The sequence below is a fragment of the Leptonotus elevatus genome, chromosome 3, assembly GCF_054856555.1.
Source record: "Leptonotus elevatus isolate MCC_2025b chromosome 3, RoL_Lele_1.0, whole genome shotgun sequence".
Classification (NCBI taxonomy): Eukaryota; Metazoa; Chordata; class Actinopteri; order Syngnathiformes; family Syngnathidae; genus Leptonotus; species Leptonotus elevatus.
In genome coordinates, this window is record NC_141241.1 from 12,107,515 (window position 1) to 12,132,714 (window position 25,200).

General features: G+C 39.5%; 3 protein-coding genes across 4 annotated transcripts in view; 1 reads left to right on the plus strand and 2 right to left on the minus strand.

The window, feature by feature from the left end:
- Positions 1–381: 381 nt before the first annotated feature.
- LOC147176961 (uncharacterized) lies at positions 382–4,699 on the minus strand. Its single transcript, XM_086070770.1, has 7 exons — positions 4,610–4,699; positions 3,976–4,075; positions 3,238–3,417; positions 2,068–2,208; positions 1,949–1,989; positions 900–993; positions 382–747 (listed from the first exon to the last, which is right to left on the minus strand). The coding sequence occupies exons 1-7, from the start codon at positions 4,697–4,699 to the stop codon at positions 647–649; spliced, it is 747 nt and encodes a 248-aa protein (XP_085926896.1). The 3' UTR covers positions 382–646.
- A 1,387-nt stretch (positions 4,700–6,086) lies between these two features.
- LOC147176962 (uncharacterized) lies at positions 6,087–12,178 on the minus strand. Its single transcript, XM_086071944.1, has 9 exons — positions 11,656–12,178; positions 11,070–11,178; positions 10,836–10,984; positions 10,307–10,452; positions 10,049–10,226; positions 9,083–9,176; positions 8,916–8,991; positions 8,751–8,824; positions 6,087–8,567 (listed from the first exon to the last, which is right to left on the minus strand). The coding sequence occupies exons 1-9, from the start codon at positions 11,717–11,719 to the stop codon at positions 7,109–7,111; spliced, it is 2,349 nt and encodes a 782-aa protein (XP_085928070.1). The 5' UTR covers positions 11,720–12,178; the 3' UTR covers positions 6,087–7,108.
- Positions 12,179–12,276: 98 nt separating this feature from the next.
- Positions 12,277–25,200, plus strand: part of smyd3 (SET and MYND domain containing 3) — a 50,663-nt gene continuing 37,739 nt past the window's right edge. For both annotated transcript variants that reach the window (XM_086071945.1, XM_086071946.1), the window contains exons 1-3: positions 12,277–12,464; positions 24,467–24,530; positions 24,608–24,715. In XM_086071945.1, coding sequence (XP_085928071.1) covers positions 12,304–12,464; positions 24,467–24,530; positions 24,608–24,715 — 333 coding nt within the window. In that variant the 5' untranslated portion in view covers positions 12,277–12,303. The remainder of the gene's footprint in view (positions 12,465–24,466; positions 24,531–24,607; positions 24,716–25,200) is intronic.

Sequence of the window (25,200 nt, forward strand, 5' to 3'; positions counted from 1 at the left end):
CTTTTGGATTTTGTTTTGATTGGAACCTACTTTCAGTATTTAGGGGGATTAGGAAGAAAATGTCTGCAAGACCCTGGTTTGTGATTATTGTACCTGTTCAGTGAAAAATTATTATGAAAAAAAAAACATTCTCTCTAGCGCTCTCTCTGGAAACTTTTACTTTTAGGGATAAGGAAAATACAAGTAAATATGTTGTGTATGAAATACTTAAAATTTTCATTATGGCTCTTCAAGAACTAAAATTCATTTTTCCAGTTTTTTTTTCCATAAAGGGTAAAAATACTGTCGCTGTCGAGTGAAAAGCAGATGGCCGAAAATCATAAATACAATGAGATGGCAACAGTGTCCAAAAAGAAAAGAAAAATGATTGGCGACATACTTTTCACTGCACATAAAAAAAATAAAAAAAACATGTTTTAATGCCACATTTCTTGACACTCCAAACGATACGAAATGAGATCTTTCCCCTTTTGTTGCTGTAGCGAGTCATTGATGTGAGTATGAAGCACTTAAGCACAGGAGTTACATGAGCTAATGCGTGGCTTGGAACAAGATCTTTTGTCTCATCTTCTATTTCAGCGGGTTTGCAAGAAAAGAAAACATTTAATCATGTGGCGCGCACACAGACACATTGTTCCTGATGTTGCTACAGTGTGAACGTCTGCTGATGCAAGGCCCAGTCTGATGCCCCCAAAAGTTCATTGCTGTTGTCTATGTGCAGGGAGAAGAGGCTGTCATCAGCTGGACCTAAGGGAACACAACACAACAGTAACTGCAAAAGTTTTGGGTTGACTGGTAGAGAGGTGTGCATTTGTCAAAGTAAGACTTTAGAGTATTTTCATAAGATTGTAAGTTACTGTGACTCCACAAGCAAGTATATACGTGTAGAGTGGCCCTACAATGCCAGTGGTCCCAGAGTGGGTAAGCCCTCCATCCTCTATGAGCACAAGTGTGGTTGCACGGATCATCAGTGTTGCTGCAGTGATCAACCAGCTGCAGAAAAAAAACACAGATCAACGAAAAGTTGGGACACTCGCCATCGAAAACATTAGGCACACAGAGCAAAGGTAAAAATGCTGATTTTGGAAGTGCTAATTTAACAGGGCACTCAAGTCACACATTTTCTACACAATATGTTCTTGCACTTCCACTAGTCGAAACACAGGCGGCCATTTTGCCACTTGGGGGCTATTGTCGACTGCAAATGACATCAAAGGGCTCACGTCACGACAGTCATCCTCCAATTTATATATGATGGACTAACAATTGGCACCTCACAGCTGAAGCCAAGGGGCAGCCATCTTACGTCGCCACTGTTACTGATAACTTTTGTTCGGTTTCCAATGAAAACACTGTTACTAATATGTTTTCAGCCAGGATCCCGTCATGGAGTAATGAGAGACCCTCAAAGTATGAACTTCATTCTTTGCATCAACCACTCAGAGTATATCTCAGTATCATGACTTAATTTAGAGAGATTAGGTTTAGATTTCGCAGCGAATTTGCTTTTATTTTATTGCTCAAGGTTCTGACGACATGATACAGACAAATCTTTGAAAATATAGCACTTGGAAGATATAGAGAAAATTCACAATTGCATTCTTACCAATGAAATGTTAATGTGTAGAGCTTCTCCCAGACTCACTGGCAGAACTGTACACCACCACTGTGGCATTTTCGCCATAGAGTTAGAAATTAACATGTATTCAAGTTAGGTGATCTTAGTGAGTGGCAATACAAGATGGCCGCCAGTCCATCATATGTAAGTCCGTGCCGTCACGGCTCACTTGTTCTAGGTTTGGTCATGTGACGTTTGCAAGCTGAGCCCTTAAACACTGTGACGTCATTTTCAGTCGACAGCAAGTGGCAAAATGGCCGCCCCCCTGAGAGGGATAAATATTGGTGGATTATTCTGCTTGCTCCGTATTCTACAAACGCAACATGATACCTTGGATACATCCTCCTGCTCCATGGCCTCCCATGGCATGTCTGTACAATGACAACCACAAAGCAAGTCACAAATGTTACAGCCGCAACGCAAAACGCTTGCCCAAACTAACGGCTCACCCAGTGTAGGAACGTAGAGCGATGCGTCTTGAGTGCTCGAAGGGCTGCTGGGAGGTTGCCACGGCTGCGGCGTTGCGTCGGCCTGCGCATGCGTCCTGACGCTATGCTGCTGTCTGAAGCGCCGACTCGCCATCCCGAACCCTAAAAGGAGGGAAGGGGCTGTTTGTGACTCAAGGTTTGCCATAACTCATTTCATTTTCATGTTAACTCATTCAACGCCATTGACGGCTATAAATGTCAAAAAATTAATTTGAACTATTTCTATTAGTTTAACATTTGTTTCCATTTTTGTTAACAAGAGTATGAAAACCTATAATTGTTTTATTGTACATTTAGAACAGATATGAAATTTGTGATTAATCACAAGTTAACTAGTGAAGTCATGCGATTAATTACGATTAAAAACTTTAATCGCCTGACGCCCCAAATTTTTAAGCTTTTCTTTTTTTTTTTTAAAGAAATTTCATTCACTGCCATTGACGTCAAAATTTCATTTGAACTATTTCTATTAGTTTAACATTTTTTCCCCACTTTTGTTAACAAGAGTATGAAAACCTATAATTTTTCATTGTACATTTAGAACCGATATAAAATGTGACTAATCGTGAGTTAACTAGTGAAGTTTTGCGATTAATTACAATTTAAAAAAATAATCGCCTCTTGCCCCAAATTTTTTAATAATCTTTTTTAAAAATGTATTTATGGCAGTGAATGAGTTAATGATAAATTTGTCCTATATGACACATTTAGAATATATATATATTTTTTCCTCATACTGTAAACATTTGTTTTAAAATTGAATACATACCTATATTTTTAACCTAACTTAATGCCTAATAATTTGGTCAATTAATACTGCGTTTGTGCAATATGAATTCATCAGCAAAATCAACCAGTTTTTGTCTATTTCATGGAACAGCCATTTCTCCATTTGCCGTCTACTGAAAAATCACAGTGCCTAATGCTGCATTTGAGGACGGTGGGAAATCGGATTTATACCACTCGGATTGTCCCATTTCCGACCACAAAGAAATTCTGAACATGTTCAAAATTTGCGAATGCCTTTTGTAACCTTGAACGAACCCTGACGAAAAAACAGCACTCGCGAGCCTTTGCCGCTCAGTCAGATACAGGTTTACTTAATGCATATTTGTTGCTTTAACTTGTCACCTCTGTTGCTTGGCTGCATGGCAGGGCCAGGGAGCATCTTGTAGACTCTGTAGGCGTCGCTGCCTCTCTTGTTGCTGCGCTCGCGTAGCTCACATACACCAGGGAGAGAGTTGAGGGCGCAGCGAAAGTTGGCCTTCCAAGTCTTTGGGTCTGCTTTGTGTTGGCCTGGACGGTATCGACCTGCAGTTTGGTTTGGGCTCAACTTAAGTACTACACTTTATCCGCACCAGACGTTTCATTAGGTACACCATAACAATTTAAACTGAGCGTTGTTATCTTATAGATACAGTTGGCTTTTTGTCCGGTTAGGCCAGTGGAGTTGGCAGTGCAATATGATCGCCTTCACTTTAATGGCGAACAAGGCCATTAGCGATGCAGCCAATTGCACGAGCAAAGCGTGACAGAGGATCATTTTCCTCCACACATTAGACAAATACAACATGTTATCTTGCAAAAGGATTTACAGAAAAGTCCCCTGAGATTTGGCTCCAATTAATTTATCCGAAAGCCAAGGTATCACAAAGTGTTTTTGTTTTTTTAATAGACAAACAGATGCTGAAAATGTTTCTAATATTTAATTGTCCAACCTCTAATATAAAGTTTAGGCGACAAAACAAGACTAATTGCTTAAATACCCTTTTAGAAAAATGTATGCCCTTATTAGTGAGTTTTTTCATTTATTTAAACTTCTACTTATCAGATGACTAAGTGCATATGAGAGAATGAATCACATATTACCAGTGTGCATGGCCCAGCTCCTGAAGAGAGTGGCGTCTCGATCAATACTCCAGCCGCGACGAGCTGCGTGTTTCCACGGGATTTGGAAAACTTTCTCTGACTGGAGGCACACACACATGGAGAAGGCCTGTTGAGGTTGGCAAACAGTGTAACACTGCTAGACTTCTAAGCCGCGTTTTAGCATATCAGCATACTTAATAATTTATGTGACTGCAATCAGAAAATACAGTTAAAAAATGAAGGGAAAAAAGATGTATACTTAAGTGCTTTAATGTTTATTTTAACCTAAACTTTTGAAAAATGTCATATATATTTTATGTTTATTTTAACCTAAACTTTTGAAAAATGTCATATATATTTTTTTAACTCAGTATGTTATGAGGATCTGGTGGGTTGTATTAAAAATACTGATATCTACTAATTAAAATTATTTTCCATGCTATTTATAATGTTAGATGGTCAAAATATTCGGCGCAGCCCTTAATTATCAACAATTATTATTAATATGATAAAGTGCAGTTATTTTTCAATTAATATCAGTCTCTTTATAAAGGCAGAATTTTAATATGACTTTGCAATTGTAACCAATGTTGGAGCCCAGTGAGTGTAAATATAACTAATGAATAAGATTTACCTTGTCGAGCCAGCAGACTCCCGGATACTTCCCAGACTCGATCTGCTCTTCCAGCCACATCCTCAGTCTCAGGCGGCCTGCCGGTTGCATGTTCAGGCTTCAGGTGTGTTGAGAAGGTGTGTACGTGTGTACAGTATGAACTATAGGTGTCACCAAGAGCCCGAAGTGATTTTTGGGAGGCTCACAAAAATAAAAGTTCCAGTTTGATTCTCCTCTGAGCAGCCAATCGGAGGCCTTCTCTGCCGCTAGCAGGCTTCCTTGTCACTTAACTGTCTCCTCCGGTTACAGGTAAGGCAGGGCTTCATGACCTGAAAATACAATTTCTGACCCCCCCCTAAAAAATACAATTAATTTATTTTTGTTTAACCAGTAATGTCCCATTGAGATTAAAAACTTCTTTTTGCAAGGAAGTCCTGGCCAAGAGTCATTTTTAGTTAAATTTCCAACATAATGATTTTAATCGACATTTTGACAAATGACAATGACATTATTCCAAGCCGTTTTGCTTTAGAGTTTGTTGTTGTTGTTGTTTTTGTCCTGGGGTTTGATTTATATCTCCTGATACCAAACAAGGTTTGGTCCATTTTTTTATGAGCATTAACTCGCATCTACTTATGTAGGAATAAATGTTTTTACTTAGTAACCCTAAACTCCGCTCATTCACGATACGAAGTTCATCGTCCTGCTATTTTACAGATTTTATGTATTTATTTATTTTGTGTATATAACAATTTTATACCTCCCATTTAGTTTGGGTGTAATTCTACTGTCAGCCACTAGGTGGAGGCACACTATTATGTTTGACACTAAATGTGAATTAAGGGTGAAAACAGGAAGTATTTCAAGCTCAGACTAGTTTTTAGTGAAGAAAATAATGAAATATTTAATCCTGCTTGTATATTATGTATATTGTCGGATGCTTACTGTAAACACCGGGGAAGGGGGGGGGGGGTGTCTACTGTTATACTATTTGTATAATATTACATACAGGAAGTGATACATCATCCATTGAGCATCAATCACACATGATTTGGGACCGTCTATTGAGCCAAGGTTCAAATGATCACAGTGAAGTCACAAGCACAAACTAAGATGATTAATGCTGGCGTGTTTGCATTAATTTATTAATTTCCTTTTATGAAAATGACTTTTCTGTTCCAGAGAAGAAAAGAGGAAGCAATTGCACAATTTTAGTTGTGGATAAGAGGTGTGACTTGTTGCTCACTGTTCACTTAGTTTTGGTGTGAATTATCTTTAGGAACACATCTCAGAGGCTAAACCAGGGGATGCATGTTATGAATTAACATTGAGTAGAATATTTTGTGATAAGGATTCAATTACTGTCTGTCCATCCATTAGGTTTATAGGTTAGCTGGAGCCAGTCTCAGCTGACCTTTGGGTGAGATTGCAGAATACATTCTGGACTTGTCTGGACGCCAGCCGATCACAGGGCACAAATAGACAAACAACCATTCAGTAGTATCTGTTACGCTGGAAACAACATTCTTCACCAGATTTGTCCAACTTTATTAGCAGACTTGTACTGTACAAAAATATCAACAACATATATATATATTTTTTTTTAATCGTGTGTTATTGTGATTAGTACGGACAACGGACAACAACTGACCATCACAAGAAAACCGTCTTAACTATAACCTATTCTTTCCATCAGGGAGATTCGAATTTCATTGACTTCGAGTGATCAGACTTACGCAGAAATCACTCAGCTGATGCCACAAAGATAAGTTGCTCATGGGTGAAGGAAGAATCCATTATATTTTAGTGCAGATCTAAATAAAAAAATTAAGAATCAAGATGATTTTTTATTCTTGGTGGAGGTCTGCACTCTATTGAGCCGCGTTACATAATTTCAATGCTAGGTTTACAATAATAATACCTTAGATTTATAGAGCGCCTTTCAAGGTATGCAAGGACGCTAATGACTGATTAAGAATGGCTGTAAAGTAAACCTGTTGACAAAAAAAATATTCCAGATGTTCAAAACATTTCCATGTGCGATAATCCAGCAGTCGACACACTTCCGTGCACTTAAACATGTTGTGCATATCTAGAATTACACAAAAGCTCATTGGACGAGGTAATGATTGATTACACAATTTTGTAACCACTCACAATGATAATTTGATTTCTGACGTCAGTAGAGACGATTGGCGAAAAAAGCATTTGGGTCTGTGACCATCAACATGATGGGTCGAATCTGCTGCTATTGGGCCTGTGTGGCCTCCAGACATTCCAGGTCGGGAAAATGTCCAAAGCCTCCCAAGTTTTTTTTTCTTGACACCTTCATGTCTTGCAAACTGGATATCAGACTGCTCCGACAAGGATTAACTGACTTTGTAGTGGTCATCCACCGGAAGATTATCTTGCAAGCTGTCAGCTGTGTTGTTGCCGTCTTTAGTGACATCTTTGAAGGTATTTTTAAGCCCATTCTTTGTCTTTTACATCACTGCTCTGGCCTACAAGCTTTACATCAGTCTACTTCTTTAAGCTCTGAACTACTTGGTAGTTGTCTTCCATTGGAAGACTGTCTTGAAAGCTTTCAGGGACGCAATCGTAGCATTGAACCCCTGTACGGGCATCTTCTAATGGCGTTTGTAAAACTTTCCCCGGGTCCTCTTTTTCACCTCTGTTTGGCACTCCAACCTTATTATCAGAGTTCTGCCTTAATCCACGAAAAGATAGGTAGTTATCATCTGTTGGAATATTCGGATTTGGGTTCACAGGGACGCAGGTGTTCCCTTTCGTGGCATCTTTGTAGTTTTGTAAAAACTTCTCCAAATTGTTCTTTTCGCTGTTCTGCTCATTAAAGGGGAGCTCCCTTGAACCACAACACACTTGATAGTTCACCAGGTTCTCTTTTTCAACACTTCTTTTCTCTCCAACCTGATTATCAGAACGTCCCCTTAAACCATGACATGCTTGGTAGCTGTCATCCACGGAAAAGCTGGGGTTTGATTCTGCAGGGGTGCTGGTATCACCTATAGCAAAACCTTCAAAGGGATTTTCAAAAGTCTTCTTCAAGTCTTCTTTATTGCCGCTTTTCTGCTGCCCAACCTGACTATCGGAGAGCTTCCTTAAACCTTGAAATGCTTGGTAACTGTCATTAACCAGAGAACTGTGATTTGAGTGTGCATTGAAGCCGGCGTCGCCTTTAATGGCATCTTCTGAGTCATTGTCCAAAACCTTGTTGAAGTCTTGTTTATTAACACTTTTCTGCTCTTCCAATTGACCGTCAGAGAGCTCCTTCCATCCCCGAAAGGCTTGGTAGTTTTCATCCACCGGAAAATTGCCCTGTAAGCTCGCAGGGACGCAAATGAGACCTTGCCCCTCCTTGGCGGCACCCTCAAACCTTTCTCGGCAGCTCTCATGTCCCGCTTCCGTTCGAGATTCAACATCTCCAGACAAGCTTGCGTTGCTGCAGCTGAGGGACGCGTCTGGGTTTTCACTGTTTGAAAACCTCCCAGAATCTCCGCTCGATCGCTGCTGCGACGTGGCAGTCAGTGAATAGGAAGACACCAAGGTCGGGAACATGCTTTCTTCACAAGTTGATCCTCGCTTGTCGTCGCAGGTCGACCTGAGGCCTGTGTCCTGGTATTCACATTGGCACGCCAGTTCAGGTGGAGCATGACTCTGTAAAGTGTCAGGCGTTACCTGAACTGGACAGCGAGGCCTGATAAAGGAGTATGTTATTGCATTTTCCAATCCTGAATGTTGCTCGTTATTGCAGGTGGGTTTGCCGGACTCTTTCAAAAGATGGTTGGTTGAAGCCAATGTCGGGATGATGTTCATGAAAGCTTTGCTGAGCGCATCTTGGACACCTGCAATGATGTCTGCAGCCTCAGTACAAGGGTAACCGAGAGAAGGCGGGCCGCTATTGATTCCGCTACTTTGAAGGAGACTCTCGGTGCTGCTGTCGATTAGGGAGCCCTTGGACCTGCAACAGAATGCCCGGTTACCTCAAACAACGTCGATAATTCTACAAGAAGTACATATAGTCTGAAGTGTAACCATTCAGGTTTCAAGCAAATCCCAAATCACTGCAATAAAATCCAAGCAAGTCAAATCGAGTCTCCCCTTTAGATTTCAAGCAAGTGAATTTGAAACTTTTGTCACTAACCATGATTTGAGGTCACCTGCGGGGAGGGCCTCAACATAGATTGGTGAGATGATGGGCGGCATAGGCTTCAAAACCTGCAAAAAAGTACACAAATCTGCATCAACTTTTAGACTCTTTTAAATACAATTCAATCAAGACACACATGGACCCCATCGAGTATCTCACCTCTGCCTTACTGGGATTTAAATGGAGAAGTTTGGAATTTTGATTGCTGACTGAGTCCCAATACTTTGCTCTACACCTACAATCCAAAGACAACACCCATGAACACACACACACACACACACACACACACGAGCTCTGCGGAGAAATAGCAAAAGGCTTTTACTTACTTCACGTAGCAGACGTATGCCGCACTGGTGATGGTGATGGCGAGCAGACTGAGGCTCACGATGAGGGCCAGGAGGCGGCTCTTGCGTGACGCTGCTGTAAAGTAAAAAAAAAAAGAAAGAAAAAGGACTGATTTAATTCTGATTCCTTGTCACACACAAACATTCAAATGCAGTAAACCCCCTCAATCGTGGGGTTCATGGTAAGGCTATTTCGTGGATTTATTTTTTGTCCAGTAATAACTCTGTATGTTGTTGTTTTGGGGTGTAGTTCCACTTTCTGACACTGGGCGGCGGCACATTGTTCAACAGTGTTTAACACAATTTGAAAGAAGTTTTTTTTTTTTTCAAGATTAGCTTCCTCTTTCTGATTGGAAAGACATTATTGAATATCTCAATCCTCTCCCATTCTCTTTTTTTTTAAGACTTTCGAAAGCACCAACTTTTGGTTAATTTTATTATCTACAATGAAAAAAAAATCAAATTTGTTTATATGTATGATGGAATTTTGACATTCAACCATTAAAATTATGACTTATTAACATTTTTTTTTCTTGCAACCTTGGAAACTTTTTTATCAACTTTTTTTTTGTAATCCTACCATATCTTTGTCATGTTATTTTTTTCCCTTATAATTGTATTCTATTTCATATAAGTGTGGCCCTAGCAATTCCCATATTTGCGCTTTGGCTGAGGTCTGTGTTTTAAGATGCCCAATAATACAACACTTGCTATGTTGGACCATCTTCTAAGTTTTGAACAATTCACATTGTCTGTGATATTGAGAACATTTGGGGCACATCTTTTGGGCTGGTTTTGATCAAACTGATTGAACTGAGCAATAAAGATTCATCGTAGAATGTTGAAAGTTTGAGATTGAACATTTCTTAAAAATTGTGAGTATTTCTCTGTTTTGATGATAACACTTTGGTTTGACGTTGACGTAATCCGAAGCAGGTCGGGACTTACGGGTTGTAAATTCGTACTCCTTGCTGTGGTCACTTGGCTGGCTTTCCCAAGGCAGGATGTTCCGCACTGTGACAACATAGGTTGTACTTGGCTCCAAGTGTGCACCAAGTATATCAGTGGTAAAACACAAGTAGCATAGTCGCTCCTCCATTTGTCCTGCTTGGACTAATTCGGTCATCTGCCACAAGTGAAAACATCAAAATATTATTATTATTATTATCTTTCACCTTCAAGGACGATCTGAAATCTTTCCTCAACCTCTTCCGTTTGTCCTTTCTTGCGGTAAGTCAATCGTGTGCTTATCATTTCTCTTATAGTGTTTTTCTTGATGTTTGTCCTCCAAATGACTTGAAAATTCCCGTTGGTTTCATTTACTGAGACAATGGTCGGGGTTTGGGGTTTGACTGCAGAGGAACAGTGAGGAGGAAAAAAAAATTTAGATTTCAGGGAAGAAAAATGATGACTCTTAAGTCAATTGAATATCCATCCATTTTCCAAACCACTTATCCTCACGAGGGTCAAATACTTAAATCTTCAACATGTTACCCTATCATGCAGGAACATGGCAGCTCAGGGAAGTGTCTGGCTACTCGGCCACACAATATGAGCTGTGCAGTTAAATCAATATGAATCTAACTAACAAGATGCTAACGTAACTAGCATGATGCCAAACGAATGATTGAAAGTATGGATAAGTTGGGAACGTTAACGTGTTACTTGTAACTTTGTACAATTAGCATAAGAAGTTTTTACGATATGTTCACGGTTTGTGATGTGTTGAACTCACAGCTGTATTTCACGCTTATGTTTTTGGACTCCACATATTCGCCACCCCTCCGGACAAATGCCGTGTGATCCTGCATGAGTATGAGTATCATATGGATGGAGCAGCAGCATTTTCCGCTCGCACACTGCATGGGTAGACAGTAAGTCTCACTGAAACAAAATAAAATGAATTATCATTAGCAAATTATGATTATTATTGGGTTTTTGTTTTTTTGGTAGAGCCAACAGGACTTACCCATACCCATCAAGGCTCCACAGAGTCACATTGTAATCAGTGCAGTTTGGAGCATCAAAATGGCAAGACATCTGATACTCAAAGTTGTTGGTGCAATCGAGATTCACTCCTGTTGCAGCAGATTGACAAATGAAGTTATTGCATAGTTAATATACTGTGTACTATATTTACAATCACGTTTATGCAGAATATCAGAACATTTTCCTGTATGTGCTGTGATGACTATGGCAATATGGGCTGATAAGATGGTGGTTTGAATTTGAACTTGAGCTAAAATGTTGTTTTCTTTGTCACGGGTGTCTTTAGACAAACGTTAAACACGTGTATATCATTTATTTGACAGGCAGTAGACGTTACAGGCTATCTACATGCAAGGGTATGCATTCATATGTAACAATAACCATAAATGTTACTTTATGCACAGTACATGTCGGAGTCATGTCACATACATGTGTTCTAGGCTAAGCACATGAGACCAAGTTAAAAGTCTAAATACATGTTACGTTGTCAACACGAGGCAGTAACAATATGAATAGTCTTGATATGTTAAAAATTAAGTATATTATTAGCATGTTAGATGACGTACCAGAGAGAGCTGCTGAAGTGGCGATGTTTCCTACAACAACAACAGCGAGAAGGACGACAAACATGCTTTTAAAAAGACGGAATGCTTCTCTTTTAATCCCAAAAGTCCAGTTCGACTCTGTATGAGCAGAACACTTCAATTATTGACTGAATGTACGCTAACTCGAATGACGTTGCAGGAGTAGACTTCCTCATTTGGGAAAGTCTTACTGGAATAGCGCGCGTTGATTCCAGTGAAGTGTCACTCCCATTTCCTCGGAACTGATCTTGGAGTTTAAAGCCAAACCACTACATTCAGTTGACCGTGTCGGACTCAAAAACATTATTTATTTATTTTACCTAAAAGTTTATGCTAATTTGGGTTTCCAATGTATTAAAAATATACATCTCAATAATAACAACATTATTATTATTGTTAGCGAGATCTCGAGATATAAAGGAACGTTTGAATGAATTGAATTATATAAGCGTAAAATACATGAAAGTAAACAATTATACAATTTATAAAAATAGAATAAAACGTATTGAACTGATTGCTCAACTGGGGAGAAACGAAAAGCAGTTTGGGATGAAACTACCCATCGATGACGTAATGACGTAATGCGTGCGTGCGTAAACATACGTCTGCTCACGCGGGCTTCCAAACGTGATGGCGCCCATGTTGGAGCGGTTCGCTAGCCCGTGCAAAGGTAACGGCTTGCGGGCGACGACTGCAATCAAAAAGGGAAAGTTGCTCTTCTCTTCCGAGCCGCTGGCGAGCTGTGTGTCAGCAAAAGTAGCCAAAGATGTGTGCCATTGCTGCTTCGCGAGGTAAGAGACATCCATCTTCTATGATAGGAGCCCACGTGTTCTAAACGTAAAAAACAATTGCTGTCGTAGTTTTGACGGTAGCTAGCCGTCATTTCGTGCGGTTATTGTTGGTACTTGATAGACGTCTACCTGCAGTTACTTCCTGCATTTGTCAGCTTGTGACCTCGAGATGGCGCCATAACCTCACACATCATTCAGAGGCTTTGGTTGCGGCCATCTCTATGGAGGAACCAAACTGCCCAAATTAAAAAACTAAATGAATTTAAAAAAAAAGAAGAAGACTAAAAGTGAAAATAAAATCGGATATAAAAAATATAATACCAAAAATATATATATATAAATAGAAATAAAAACAAAATAAAAAACGAAATTAAAAAAATATAAAAACAAATGTCCAAAAAAAAATCTGATTCCCCCAAACAATCTGTATCGGAATTGGAAAATAATTTGACCAGTTATGATTGGAGTTGTCGCAAGTTGTGGTGACAGTGGACAAGATAGTCGTCCATTGCTGAAGCTCTCCATGCAAGCTGGCAAGACTTCCTTGTTCGCCGACCTGCTCACTCTAGGCCAGGGTCGGGCAAACTCGGTCCTCGAGGGCCGGAGTCCTGCAGGTTTTGAATGTTTCCCTTCTCCGACACATCTGATATATGATCAGCTCATCAGCAAGCTCTGCATAAGCCTTAAACGATCCTGTTGATTGGAATCAGCTTGTGTTGGAAGAGAGAAACCTCCAAAACTTGCTGGACTCCGGCCCTCGAAGACCGAGTTTGCCCGACCCTGGCCTAAAGTGAGCAGGTCGGCGAACAAGGAAGTCTTGCCGGCTTGCATGGAGAAGCTTCAGCAATGGACGACTATCTTGTCCACTGTCACCACAACTTGCGTCAACTCCAATCATAACTGGTCAAATTATTTTCCAATTCCGATACAGATTGTTTGGGGGAATCAGATTTGTTTCAACTATGGTGACGTGTGTACTTTGCTCACTGATCTGAATATATAACTCGATAGCCGATAGCCCATATATGCAAGCCGTTGAAGCGGCAGGGCGGCCATCTTGCTCCTCCGTACAGATTAGACACATACAGCTCGTAGGCAGTTAGAAAAAAAAAGAAAAGACAAGTGGACGTGGATGGTATGTGCTGCTTTGAAGACCCCCTTTTTCTTTTATTGCTCATTTCTAGACCCCTATATTAGATTGGGCAGAGGCATCTTTTGTTGAATTGCAGTTATAATAAATTTAAATTTAAGTTTCTTCCTGTAAACATCATTAAGCATATCATTTATACATGTATTTAAAGCAAGTTGTAAAATGTCTGAAGTCCTCTTGTTTATGTTTAACAAATTTAAAACATCATAAATCATGCCGTTTCTATTAAGTACTGTCTCAAATGTTCTTCAATTTCGATACTGTAAATGTAAAGGATTGTATGCCAAGAAACGTTTCTTGGGAGGAGCAATATGGCGGCCTCGCGGCTTCAAAATTCTTGGCCTATCGGCTATCCAGTCATATATTCAGATCTTTGCTTAGCACATTCAGGTTTCTTTTTACTATGGCAAAAATGGCAGAAACATTTAAATAACACACACGCACATACACACGCACGCACACACACACACATTTTTGTCTTTGTATCATCGTGGGGACATCTCATTGACATAATGCATTGTCTAGCCCCTTCCACTAACCCCAACCATCAAAAATGATTGCCTACCCCCATTCCTTACCCTAACCTCAAGTATAACCCAATTCAAACCTAAACTCTAAAACCAAGTCTTGACCCTCAAAAAGTGGTCTGAACTTGTGGGGACCACCAAAATGTCCCCACAATTTCGAGTCGGTCCCCACAATGGTAGTTAAACCTGGAAAAACATGCGTGTATGGGCCCCTCACTGTAGCAAGGACATAAGCACACACACACGCACACACACACCCACACGCACGCACACACACAACACACACACACTTGAAGACAAGGATTAGCCTTATAGAAGACAAATGTTTGTTGTTACACTTTTATTAAACCATCATTAACCTAATAGCACGACATCATGTGTGTGTGTGTGTGTGTGTGTGTGCGCGTGTGTGTGTGTGTGTGCGCGTGTGTGCGCGTGCGCGTGCACGTGCAGGTGGAAATGTTGGGCATCAAAGCTGTAGTTAATTACAGGCCTCGAAGGCTTGAATGTAATGAGTGATGTATGCGAAGAAATGACACACACGCACACACACACACACCCACACACGCACACACTCAAGGATGGTAAGCTTTGATCAGTGTAATGATGAGGGATCAACTCTGGAAGAAAGACAGAAAATGGCTCTCAGTTTGATCGGTCCAATTCCAGAGGTCACTGTAAAGTACCGCGTTAAAGTGTAAAACAACCAATTATGAACAGCGAAACAGCAGGAAAATTTCCAAGTGTCTGGACTCTGGAGAGAAAATCATACTTGCTAAAACAGAACTGGCTTTTGAAGTCTGCTCAAGAAATCTTTTCAAAATGACAATACAGTAGATCTTATCATTTTTAAAAATTACTTTAAGAAGTTGCTCCATAAATGGATTTGATTCTCTGAGTCAAAACGGCTCTGCTCAGTAAAAGCAAATTATTTTGAGCCTTGAGTATAGGTCAGAGGTCAGCATTGTAGTCAAGGACTAAATCATAGCCTTTTATGTACCCCAAAATCATTTGAGAAAATTTGCCACAAGAAATGTGTATGAAACCGGTAGCCCTACACTTTTCTTTGCTCAGCTAAACAAAGTACGGTATAGAGCACTGCTTTCTGAACTTTTCTTCTTCTTCTTTTTTTTTTTTTGAGGCGTTGCAGCACATCATGACCTGTTGCGAGGAGATCCAAGTCACTGGTGTTCTTTTTTTTATTAGTTTTTTTGTGCACATACGCAGCATACCATGTTGTGTCGTTACGCTTAGCATAATACTGTATGTTACTAGCCTTTATCTGCTATTGTCTTTGTTGCGCCCTCAAATGCTTTGATGAAATGACGCTAGCGTAGCGCCTCTTCTTTGTCCGCAGAGATTGGCCCATGTTCAAGATTTTTTTAATTAAAGCAGATCTTTTGAGCAACGATAATGCCGCATTTTGCGCGTATCATTTACTGCATTGAATTTACTTTCTTAAGCACGTTCTTTGCATCCCATCTGCCCCCCCCCCCCCCCCCCCCCATCTTGCCGACACCGCCTCTGATAAGTGTGTGGATGCAGTGCTACATGGAGCATACAGATTGCTGCTTTAGATGCTCACTGTCAGCTAGCTTACGGGAAAAGATGAGAGGAGGGAAATCATGCAAGTTAGCACTATTCCCTTTCTCCGCCTCCCCCCCGTCCCTCGGCCCTCGTCGCCTCGTCTCCATTTATTCTCCCATCTGCTTCTTCTGGCTTTCCTTCCCTCCTCGTATTCCTCCCACTCCGTCGTTCGCATGTATACTTCCATTTTCTACTTGGCTTCTTACACAAATGCCTATTTGTCCTCTGCATCTCATAACTTTATCGGTGAATTTCAAATGACGACGTTGTCGTGTGTTATTCTGGAGGGCATAGTTGCAGTTTTGTCAGTTGTGATAAAGACACGCGCGTACAGTATTGTTTCCATTAAAGGCGTATTCAATAAAGTGCCCCTGAGGGCAAACACGATCCGTTCCTGCTGTTTGACAGCTCGGAACAGGAACGATCATGTGATGTAGTAACAAGAAATGTAATGGCAACTGACTAAAAGTGGCCGTAGATGGCCAAGCACTCTAAGGCGCTCCGCTAAGGCTGTAGTCCGACTTCTGACAACATGTTTTGCCGCTACTGGCTAAAGCATCTCTGGATCTGAATCATCGTTATTGGCCGAGAACGTTAACGCTCTAGGGCTCATTCATCGGTCGGGCCCTAATTAAAACACACAAGGATGTGTTTTTCTCTGATAATTGTAGTTACTCTGGCAAAGTCCGTATACGCTTAGGTGTTTTATGGACCAGGGTCAAAGGTTAAAATCCCAGTGCAGTAGGAAAGAAAATGAATTCTTGTGAAATTTGTTTACTTGGTTTGAACTAATGCTGCACTACCTTTTAAATCATATAAAAAGTTATCATATTGAGATACCTTTATTTATGTTTTATTTTTTTTTAAATGAGATAATCTGGATATACTGGATTTTTTTTCCCCCCCTTCTTAATACCATGCCAAGATATCCGATCGGGATGCAATGCTCAAAATGCCTTCCGATGTAATCAGGACCGCCGTGCTTCAAAATTGTACCTTTATACCGAATCGAAAACAGCAACACATTTTCTGAAGGTTAGTCGTGCGTGTGCGTGTTTGCATTAGGTTGTCTTCACGTTATTATGATAAAACACAGCTCCATATGAAAGCCCTCAGGTGTTGGTGAATCATCTTCCAAACAGCCATTAAGAACTCCACAAGATTGCTCTCAATGCCACACAGCTGGCGTCTTTTTCTTCACTGAAAACACACACACACACACACACACACACACACACACACACACACACACACACACACACACACACACACACACACACACACACACACACACACACACACACACACACACACACACACACAAGTAGGTGGCAGTTGTGCTGGGTAATTGTCTCGTTGAGCTGTTTGGCATTTGACGTCAGTGTGCTATATAGGAAAGTAGAGAATAGAAAGCCTTTATCAAATTGTATGGGCACGTGCGATGACATTTAAATTATTATTGTGTAAAGCGCTTTCAAACAAATTAGCCCCATCCAGCCAACCCGTCTATGGGCTATATGCCACAGAGGAGGCGGGACTTACGACTTCCTGGTTTTCACACATCAGCTTTGCTTCCTGTTTGGGACGTGTGGGCCGCGTCCCAGTTCTTGCGCTTCCGCCTTTGTGTGCCCCTCGCTTGCGCGTTCCCGTGAGCGTGTAGTGTGTCTGTCTCAGTTGTCATTGTCAGAGGTTGGGGGGCGCAAGGGTGGGGGTGCGAGTGTTGGAACGCGGCCATCAGTGGTCGGGAACGACGCTGATGTGTGAAACCCGGAAGTCCGTGGCATCTACCCAATTGGGTTGTGTTCCCGGTGGCGGGGTATTTTCTGCTGGTAGCGGAAGACCACATCCAGAATCCAATCACAGAACAGTCAAGCCTCCAAATTTGAATGCTTTGTAATGACTTAACTTCTATTTGATTCCGATTTTTGGGTGTTCGATTCAGAATCGATTTTCGATTAAGAACGATTTTGGATTCAAAATGATTTGATTGACAATGATTTTTGCTTCAATTTATAGATGTTTCAAGGAATCGTAATGATCTACTCCAGTCTGACTCGCTAATGCTAATTAGTGCGCTACTCGCGGCACTTTTATCACTCAAAAGAACGGCTCCACGCTGCAAAAAAACAACTTTTATTGGAATAACTTGATTGTGACTTTGTCCTTCTACTTTCTAATGTGGCTACAACTTAACAGTGTATCAGACCGCGTGGAACCACACTGCCCCTAAGTGGCCAACTCAGGTACAACATGAACAGCGCTCCCAATAAAAGGCGCACACACAAACAAAGGAAAGACAGTATAAAATTACTTTAATAAAATCGATTTTGGGACATTTAAAATCGATTCTGAATCGTACTAAATGAGAATCGCGATTCTTATGAAAATCTTTTTTTTGGCACACCCTTACTAAAAAATTTCGATTTTTTTTTTTTTAAAGCAATTAAAAAGCAAATAACAGCACCGCACTAAGATGTATTTGTTAACTTACGTTTGTTTCTAATTAACATGTATTATACGGCTGTTGTGTGGGTGAAAGTCGTATCATGGCGCAACGAGCTATGCTCAGCCTGCAAATGCAAAAAATCCACTCAACCGGACAGTTCAGAAAAGAAGAGCCCACAAACGAATAATCCCGAAGCAAGTCTCACAGCACTGCGCTCGGTACTCTCGGGAAATTAATTACCATGCAGCACACACGCAGAAAGAGACATGCTGAGGTAGGCCTAATTGGGCATCTGATAGAATCAACTTAAAAAACAAAAAACCTTGTATGCTCTAGTTAAGTGCACCCTTTCAGGCAATTGTTTATTAATGCCGAAACCTAATGTCCAACCCATTTGTTATTCTTGCGCTTTCTTCCAGCGCCCCTCAGCAAGCTGTTTAATTTTCTCCGAGCCCTTCTAATTTTCTATGAAGTTTTGCAATCACAACACTACTAATGAATCCGCCGCACAGATTGAACTATTGACGGAACGACCACGAGGCAGGGTGATTGGTGTCCTTTATAATTCAGCGTTGGTAATGAAAGCCATCTAATGTTATTCATGAGTTTTCCTAGCGCGCCAGCGTTCCAACCTTGGACCTGCCATGCACGGGGCGTCAACTTCACAAGGCATCCGAAGAGGACAGCGTGGGGGGTGGGGGGGGGGGGGGTAAAAGAGGGAGCTGAAGTGAGGGAGAGAGAAAAATAAGATTAAAAAGAGGGAATGTTGAGAGGGAGTGTAATGAAGGAAAATGGCTGAAGATGAAAGAGATGCATGGCGTTGAAATAACGGGTTCTGTAAGAAAATATGAAGTGACAGTTGGATGCTCATCGGTGAGTTGAAGAAGTCTCGGAGTTTTTGTTGTTGTTGTTGCTTTTTTTTACTATTTGTCTTCCTGTTTTTCCTTCTGTTGTCCTTATACATGCAACCATAGCCTGTTCCTCTGATTTCTTTAGATTTTCCTGTCACTTAATTGGCGGATTTTGTTTTATAATTCCCCTTGAATTGTGAGCAAAAATTTGATTTACAAGCTCAAGTCAGTTTATTGTTACTCCTATGTTGAAGTATACTTTGAGCGAAACAAATAGAATTACACATGTATTTAAACAGAGCATACAACTTTGTCCGACAGTCCACTAGCTTAATGCTAATGCACAATGCAAAATGCCATTGACGCGCTAACAAAGCCAGCATCTATATTGCGGCGTTGTAAGCCACAAATATTTTAACACATATGCTTACAACAGGCATAATACTTATATTATTACGAAGGGTGTGAATTGCCTAGTAGCTGGCGATTCGACTCGTATCACGATTCATAGGTCACAATTCGATTCGATACCGATTAATCCCGATACGAATCTATAAATTGATTATTGCGATTTTTTAATTTTATTTTACTCAAATTTAGAAAATACTAATCAGTAAACTTGTACATGTACACTGTAAGATTTGTATGAAAATGTATTGTTTTGTTGAATATTCCCATAAAAAATTTATGTTTAAAAATCGATTTGGCCGCATATCGAATTGATTTGAGAATTGCGCGCTCTAATATCGCGATATGTTGCCGAATCGATTTTTTTCTAACACCCCCAATTATTACGTAACAGGAAATTCAAAAACTAAAATGCTACTAAAGTAACATGTGACCAATGGGTATATTAGACGGAAATAACAGAACTTTCACAAAATAGTTAAATGGTTAAAAAGAAGTTTAAAAATATACTTTGCAATAGACATTAAAGGAGGTCGAATGAAAAATACAGTTCAATAAAATGTAGGGGTGCACCAATCACAATTTTCTGGCCGATCACCGATCTTTTAAAAAGTCTGACCTTCCGATCCTGATTTTTACCGATACCGTTTTTTTTTTTATTACAAGCTCCGTTTATTTTTAAGGGATCGGCAGAATGCAAAATGTGCTAAAATTTTGCTCTCCTCTTAATGTTTTAGTGTTTATTTATTTTAATAATACATTTCTATAAACTGCTTGTCTTTGCTGGTGGAGGTAATAGAATTCCAGACTAATTGCAAGCATTCATTTACGGAATGACTATAAAGGCCAATTCAGGTTTTGTTGTTGATCATGTTTAACGGGAGCATAATTGATTTTCCTCCTCATTAAATGTCTTTCGAGTGACACCTCCTCCGCTTTTGTTCTCGCTGCGGTGTGGATTCCTGCAGACACAGCAGTGACGGCACATTTGCATCAATGCAACATGACCACCAATGGGGTCACGCCATTCTCCGAGGGGGGAAGCTGGATTTAGCGTTACATATTTGCCAATGTATTATTCCATATGCGGTTCGTTTCTTAATTTGTCCACAGTGCAAGTAGAAATATTTGCCCAAATAAGGTTGTGGTCAACATCAGTCTTCCTGTTTGAATTTGATTGGTGGGACTTCCTGCCGCTGCTGCCGTCGTCGGCTTGTGATGTGAGCAGACATGAAGCGCGTAACTTGAGTTGAGCAGAGCGCGGCTGAGTTTTCGTCTGGCCCGGCGCTCTATCTGTTGTTATTGTTGCCTGGTGTCTCTCACGCTGCTGCTGTGGATTTCTTAAACCGTGGGTGGCTTCTCAAGTTTCTGCTCTGTCTCAGCATGACAAGAATAGCGGTGTTTTCACCAGCATGAGTCCATCAATTTCAGATTGGAAAGGGAGGACAGGAGGAGATGGATGGAGGGTGGTGATAAATGGCATTGTGAGGGGGCAGAAAATGGTACTGTTTTTGGTTACTTTTCGGAGACTCTGGGGGGGCCGACGACAGCACTAGAGTTGAGTCCCACACTCAAAGGTCCACATAGGAAATGCTAAAGTCATGTGGCTAATACTGGCATACAAAGAATGAAGAATGTTTTCATATGATATTGTTGTTTAGCTGTTTAGATAGATATGCTAACGTATTGTAGGTGCAAGCTATCTAAGTAAAAAAAAAAAAAAACTACACATTTATACAGTGGTATTGTAACGGCTAACCACTGTTAACACTGGTGTTCCGATTTTTTTTCTTCTTCCATTATTTGGGGGGTGGAAATAATTGTAATTTAAAAGCGGAGTTTACAGTTTTAAAACTACTAGCAAGTTTTGAATATAGCCTTCCTACTCTTTATATTTCCTTGTAAAGTAGAGCTGTCAAAATTAATCGACAATTATTTTAATGATCAAGTCATCGTTTGGAGGCATTTATTTTTATTTTTTAAGATTGTCCAAATCCTCTGATTTCAACAGTAATTGTTCACTGATTTATGTAGTCCTTCATGGAAGAAGACTGATTCTCTTCTGCGTTTAATCAAAATAAGACATTTGCAAACACCTTTTTACTTTGGGAGACAATGACCGGTAACATAGTACAACATCCACCCCCCTTTTGTTTAATCACTATACAAATACAAAGTATGAAATGAACACCAATAAAAATTAAAAAAAGATTTTGTAACACACTTAAATGCAAAATTAGAATTAATCAGATTAGTCAATTAATTAATCGATTCTAAAAATATTCATTAGTGACAGCATTATTGTCAAGTAAAAATTGCAAGCTCCCGCTTGAATTAATCCGTTCCCAAGTCAAAAATGATATGATGCCATGACGAAATCTTAGAATCTTGACAGCACAGGAAATGTTAGCTGTCGCCATAAGCCACTTAATTAATTAATTAAATCACCCTCAGCAGTGCTAGTAGCTCATCAGTATTTTGTTTCTTCTTTTGTTATTTATTTATTTTTGGCTTAATGGTGATGTGGCCATATTGGACTAAGCAGCAAGGACAGACCAATGCCTTTCTGTACTAGCGCTATCACAAAACCAACAACAAGAAAAAAAAGACTCAAACAAGCAAATACCGTTATGCACAGCGGAGGTCGGAACTGTGGCTTTTTGTGCCACTTTGAAAGCATTTTTTCCTTCTTTTTTTTTACTGAATATTTTCAGACTCCAGGGACATTTGAGTAGAGGTACTGTTCCACTGTTTGTCCTGTAGCTACAGCTTACTGCAGTCTTCACACACCTATACAAGTCAATACTATTCCTGAGACTGTGTGTGTGTGTGTGTGTGTGTGTGTGTGTGTGTGTGTGTGTGTGTGTGGGTGTGTGGGTGTGTGGGTGTGTGGGTGTGGGTGTGGGTGTGGGTGTGGGTGTGTGTGTGTGTGTGTGTGTGTGTGTGTGTGTGTGTGTGTGTGTGTGTGTGTGTGTGTGTGTGTGTGTGTGTGTGTGTGTGTGTGTGTGTGTGTGTGTGTGTGTGTGTGTGTGTGTGTGTGTTTTTTCGAATGATGCTCTCCCCAGTGCCTGTACTTGGCCCGAGGGAGTGGACAAATGCTGTGGTGCTCTGGATTGTTATCAGACTAACAAGCATCCTGGAAAGGCTGGTAACACACCGTGGAGGCAGGCAGCGCACATAAAAATAAGCATTAACTTAACAATTGCAGTGATGGAGGGGCACTTATCTCATTGGTTGCTTTTAAGATTCAAATCTGGGAGATGGTTATAACAGGGTGATGTCATGGAGATTTTGTAGGAAATGGTCAAACGTCAGCATAGATAACGACTTCTGCTATAAAACTCTCTTTTTAGTTTGTTTGCATGACCTTTTTGTACAAAATAACAGCCTTTGTCAAAACATACGTTAAAGGGGAAGTGAACCCCACAAAATTTTCTTTTAACTCATTCACTGCCATTGACGGCTATCGATGTCAAAAATTCACTTTATTTCTATAAGTTTAACATTTTTTTCTCCACTTTTGTTAACAAAATTATGAAAACCTAGAAAAAAATGTTTTATTGTACATTTAGAACAGATATAAAATTAACTAGAGAAGTCATTCGATTAATTCTGATAAAAAATTTGCCGGACGCCCCTAATTTTTTATAATTTTTTTTTTAAAGAAAATATTATTTTTTAAAAAATAAAAATTATTTTTAATAAAATATATGAAAAAAAACTTATTTTTTTAAATAGAAAATATATATTTTTTAAATATTCAAAAAAACATAAAAAAATAATAATAATTAAAATTATAAAAAGAAAAGAAAGAAAAAGATTAAAAAAATATTTTTTTTTAAAGAAAAGATTATTTAAAATTTGAAAAAAATATTACAATATTTCGTTAAATAGAAAAGATTATACATTTTTTGAAAAATATTTTAAAAATACATTTAAATGGAAAATATTATTAAAAATTAGGGACATCAAGCGATTAAAATTTGTAATCGTAAATAATTGCATGATTTCACTAGTTAACTCACAATTAATCACAAATGTTATATCTGTTCTAAATGTACAATAAAAACAAAAGTGGATTTTTTTTTTTTAACTAATCAAAACGGTTAAAATGAATTTTGATGTCTATAACCGTCAATGGCAGTGAATGAGTTAAAGTAATATGTTCACTGCTGCCCCACAAGTCTAAACACGGTATAGGGATTAATATTGTGTTTGTGGAATATGAATGAAGCAGCAAAATCCACCAATTTCTATCCATCTCAGGGGACGGCCATTTTGCCATGAGTGTTTTTACTCGGGTGTTACTATATTCCACGACCAATATTTACACTAGCAGTAAAATGTTGTTGCAATTATCTATATGTAATGATATGATGGCTGATTATACATTTATGACTTTCTCAGTCTTAACAACCCTCTGAGGAAAACCATAAATGCGATGTAGCCTGTGATGAAAATTAGTTAGACACTTACATTATGTGTGTACAACCAACCAGAAGACAAAATCACTGATTTTAGACTGACAACATAATAACTGGTGATATTTTTTTTTCCAACCACAGAGGTGTGCTTTTCTTAACTCATTCACTGCCATTGACGGCTATAGACGTCAAAAATTCATTTGAACTTTTTCTATTAGTTTAACTTTTTTTTCCCACTTTTGTTAACAAGAGTATGAAAACATAGAAGAAAATTATTGTACATTTAGAACAGATATACAATTTGTGATTAATCGTGAGTTAACTATTGAAGTCATGCGATTAATTACAAATTTTAATCCCCTGATGCCCCTAATTTTTAATAATTTAACTGCCTGACGCCCGTAATTTTTAATAATCTTTCTTTTAAAAAAGATTATAAAAAAAAGTCTAGGTTTTCATACTCTTGATAACAAAAGTGGATTTTTTTTTTAAACTAATAGAAATAGTACCAATGAATTTTTGACTTTTATAGCCGTCAATGGCAGTGAATGAGTTAATGTAATCTCAGTTGACTATAATTACTGTATTATGTGTGTTTCTTGTGCCAAGGCATGAGACCTTGTTGCGGTGCTCCCAATGCAAGATGTCTCGCTACTGCAACATCACCTGCCAGGTATAATACTGATGTGTGCATGAGCATGTTCTCTTTTGAAGGTTATGTTTAGTGATTGAAATTGTTCCACTAAACAGAAACAAGCTTGGGCTGACCATAAGAAGGAGTGCAAATGTCTCCAGAGCATCCTTCCCAGAATTCCCACAGACTCCGTCCGACTGGCTGCAAGACTCATGTTTGCCTTGGTACGCTTCCGTGATCTTTTATTTTGCTATCACGATTGGTCTTTTAAATTACTGTATGACAGTTTGTCACCAAATTTTGTGGAGTGGATACAAAATGTAAACAAATCGAAACACACCCAAGGTTGTCTGAAGGTTTCTAGTTCAACAGTTTATAATTAACGTCAAGAAACAACCCAGTCCAGTTTCATCCAGACAAATAAAAATAATTCTTTTGTCGCCTAAGTTAAATGTATTGATTACCAGTTACAGCAGATTGAGGCAAACGATCCTTGAAATGCCCCCATCTGACTATTGCTGTGTTTATTTTCTGAATGCTCTGGATCCTGGCCATATTTTGTCATGTTTTGTTTTAATGGACTTCCCTCACCCACCAGATGGACAACTCTGTCAGAGGGGTAAATGATTTCATTTAGTTGGCTGTTCAAAATGGCCCATCTGTTTATATAGCAACAATTTCCTCTTGGGTAAAATGCAGACGGGAACAC

What these genes read in the sequence shown, in the direction of transcription:
- LOC147176961 (XM_086070770.1), bottom strand. Translation starts at nt 4,699, where the DNA reads ATGCAACCGGCAGGCCGCCTGAGACTGAGGATGTGGCTGGAAGAGCAG. An exon ending in GAGTCTGCTGGCTCGACAAG is followed by an intron (nt 4,076 to 4,609) that starts GTAAATCTTATT and finishes GTGTGCCTCCAG; the next exon opens with TCAGAGAAAGTTTTCCAAAT. An exon ending in GAGCTGGGCCATGCACACTG is followed by an intron (nt 3,418 to 3,975) that starts GTAATATGTGAT and finishes ACCAAACTGCAG; the next exon opens with GTCGATACCGTCCAGGCCAA.
- LOC147176962 (XM_086071944.1), bottom strand. Translation starts at nt 11,719, where the DNA reads ATGTTTGTCGTCCTTCTCGCTGTTGTTGTTGTAGGAAACATCGCCACT. An exon ending in GGAGTACGAATTTACAACCC is followed by an intron (nt 9,177 to 10,048) that starts GTAAGTCCCGAC and finishes TTTACTTTACAG; the next exon opens with CAGCGTCACGCAAGAGCCGC. An exon ending in GCATACGTCTGCTACGTGAA is followed by an intron (nt 8,992 to 9,082) that starts GTAAGTAAAAGC and finishes TTTGGATTGTAG; the next exon opens with GTGTAGAGCAAAGTATTGGG.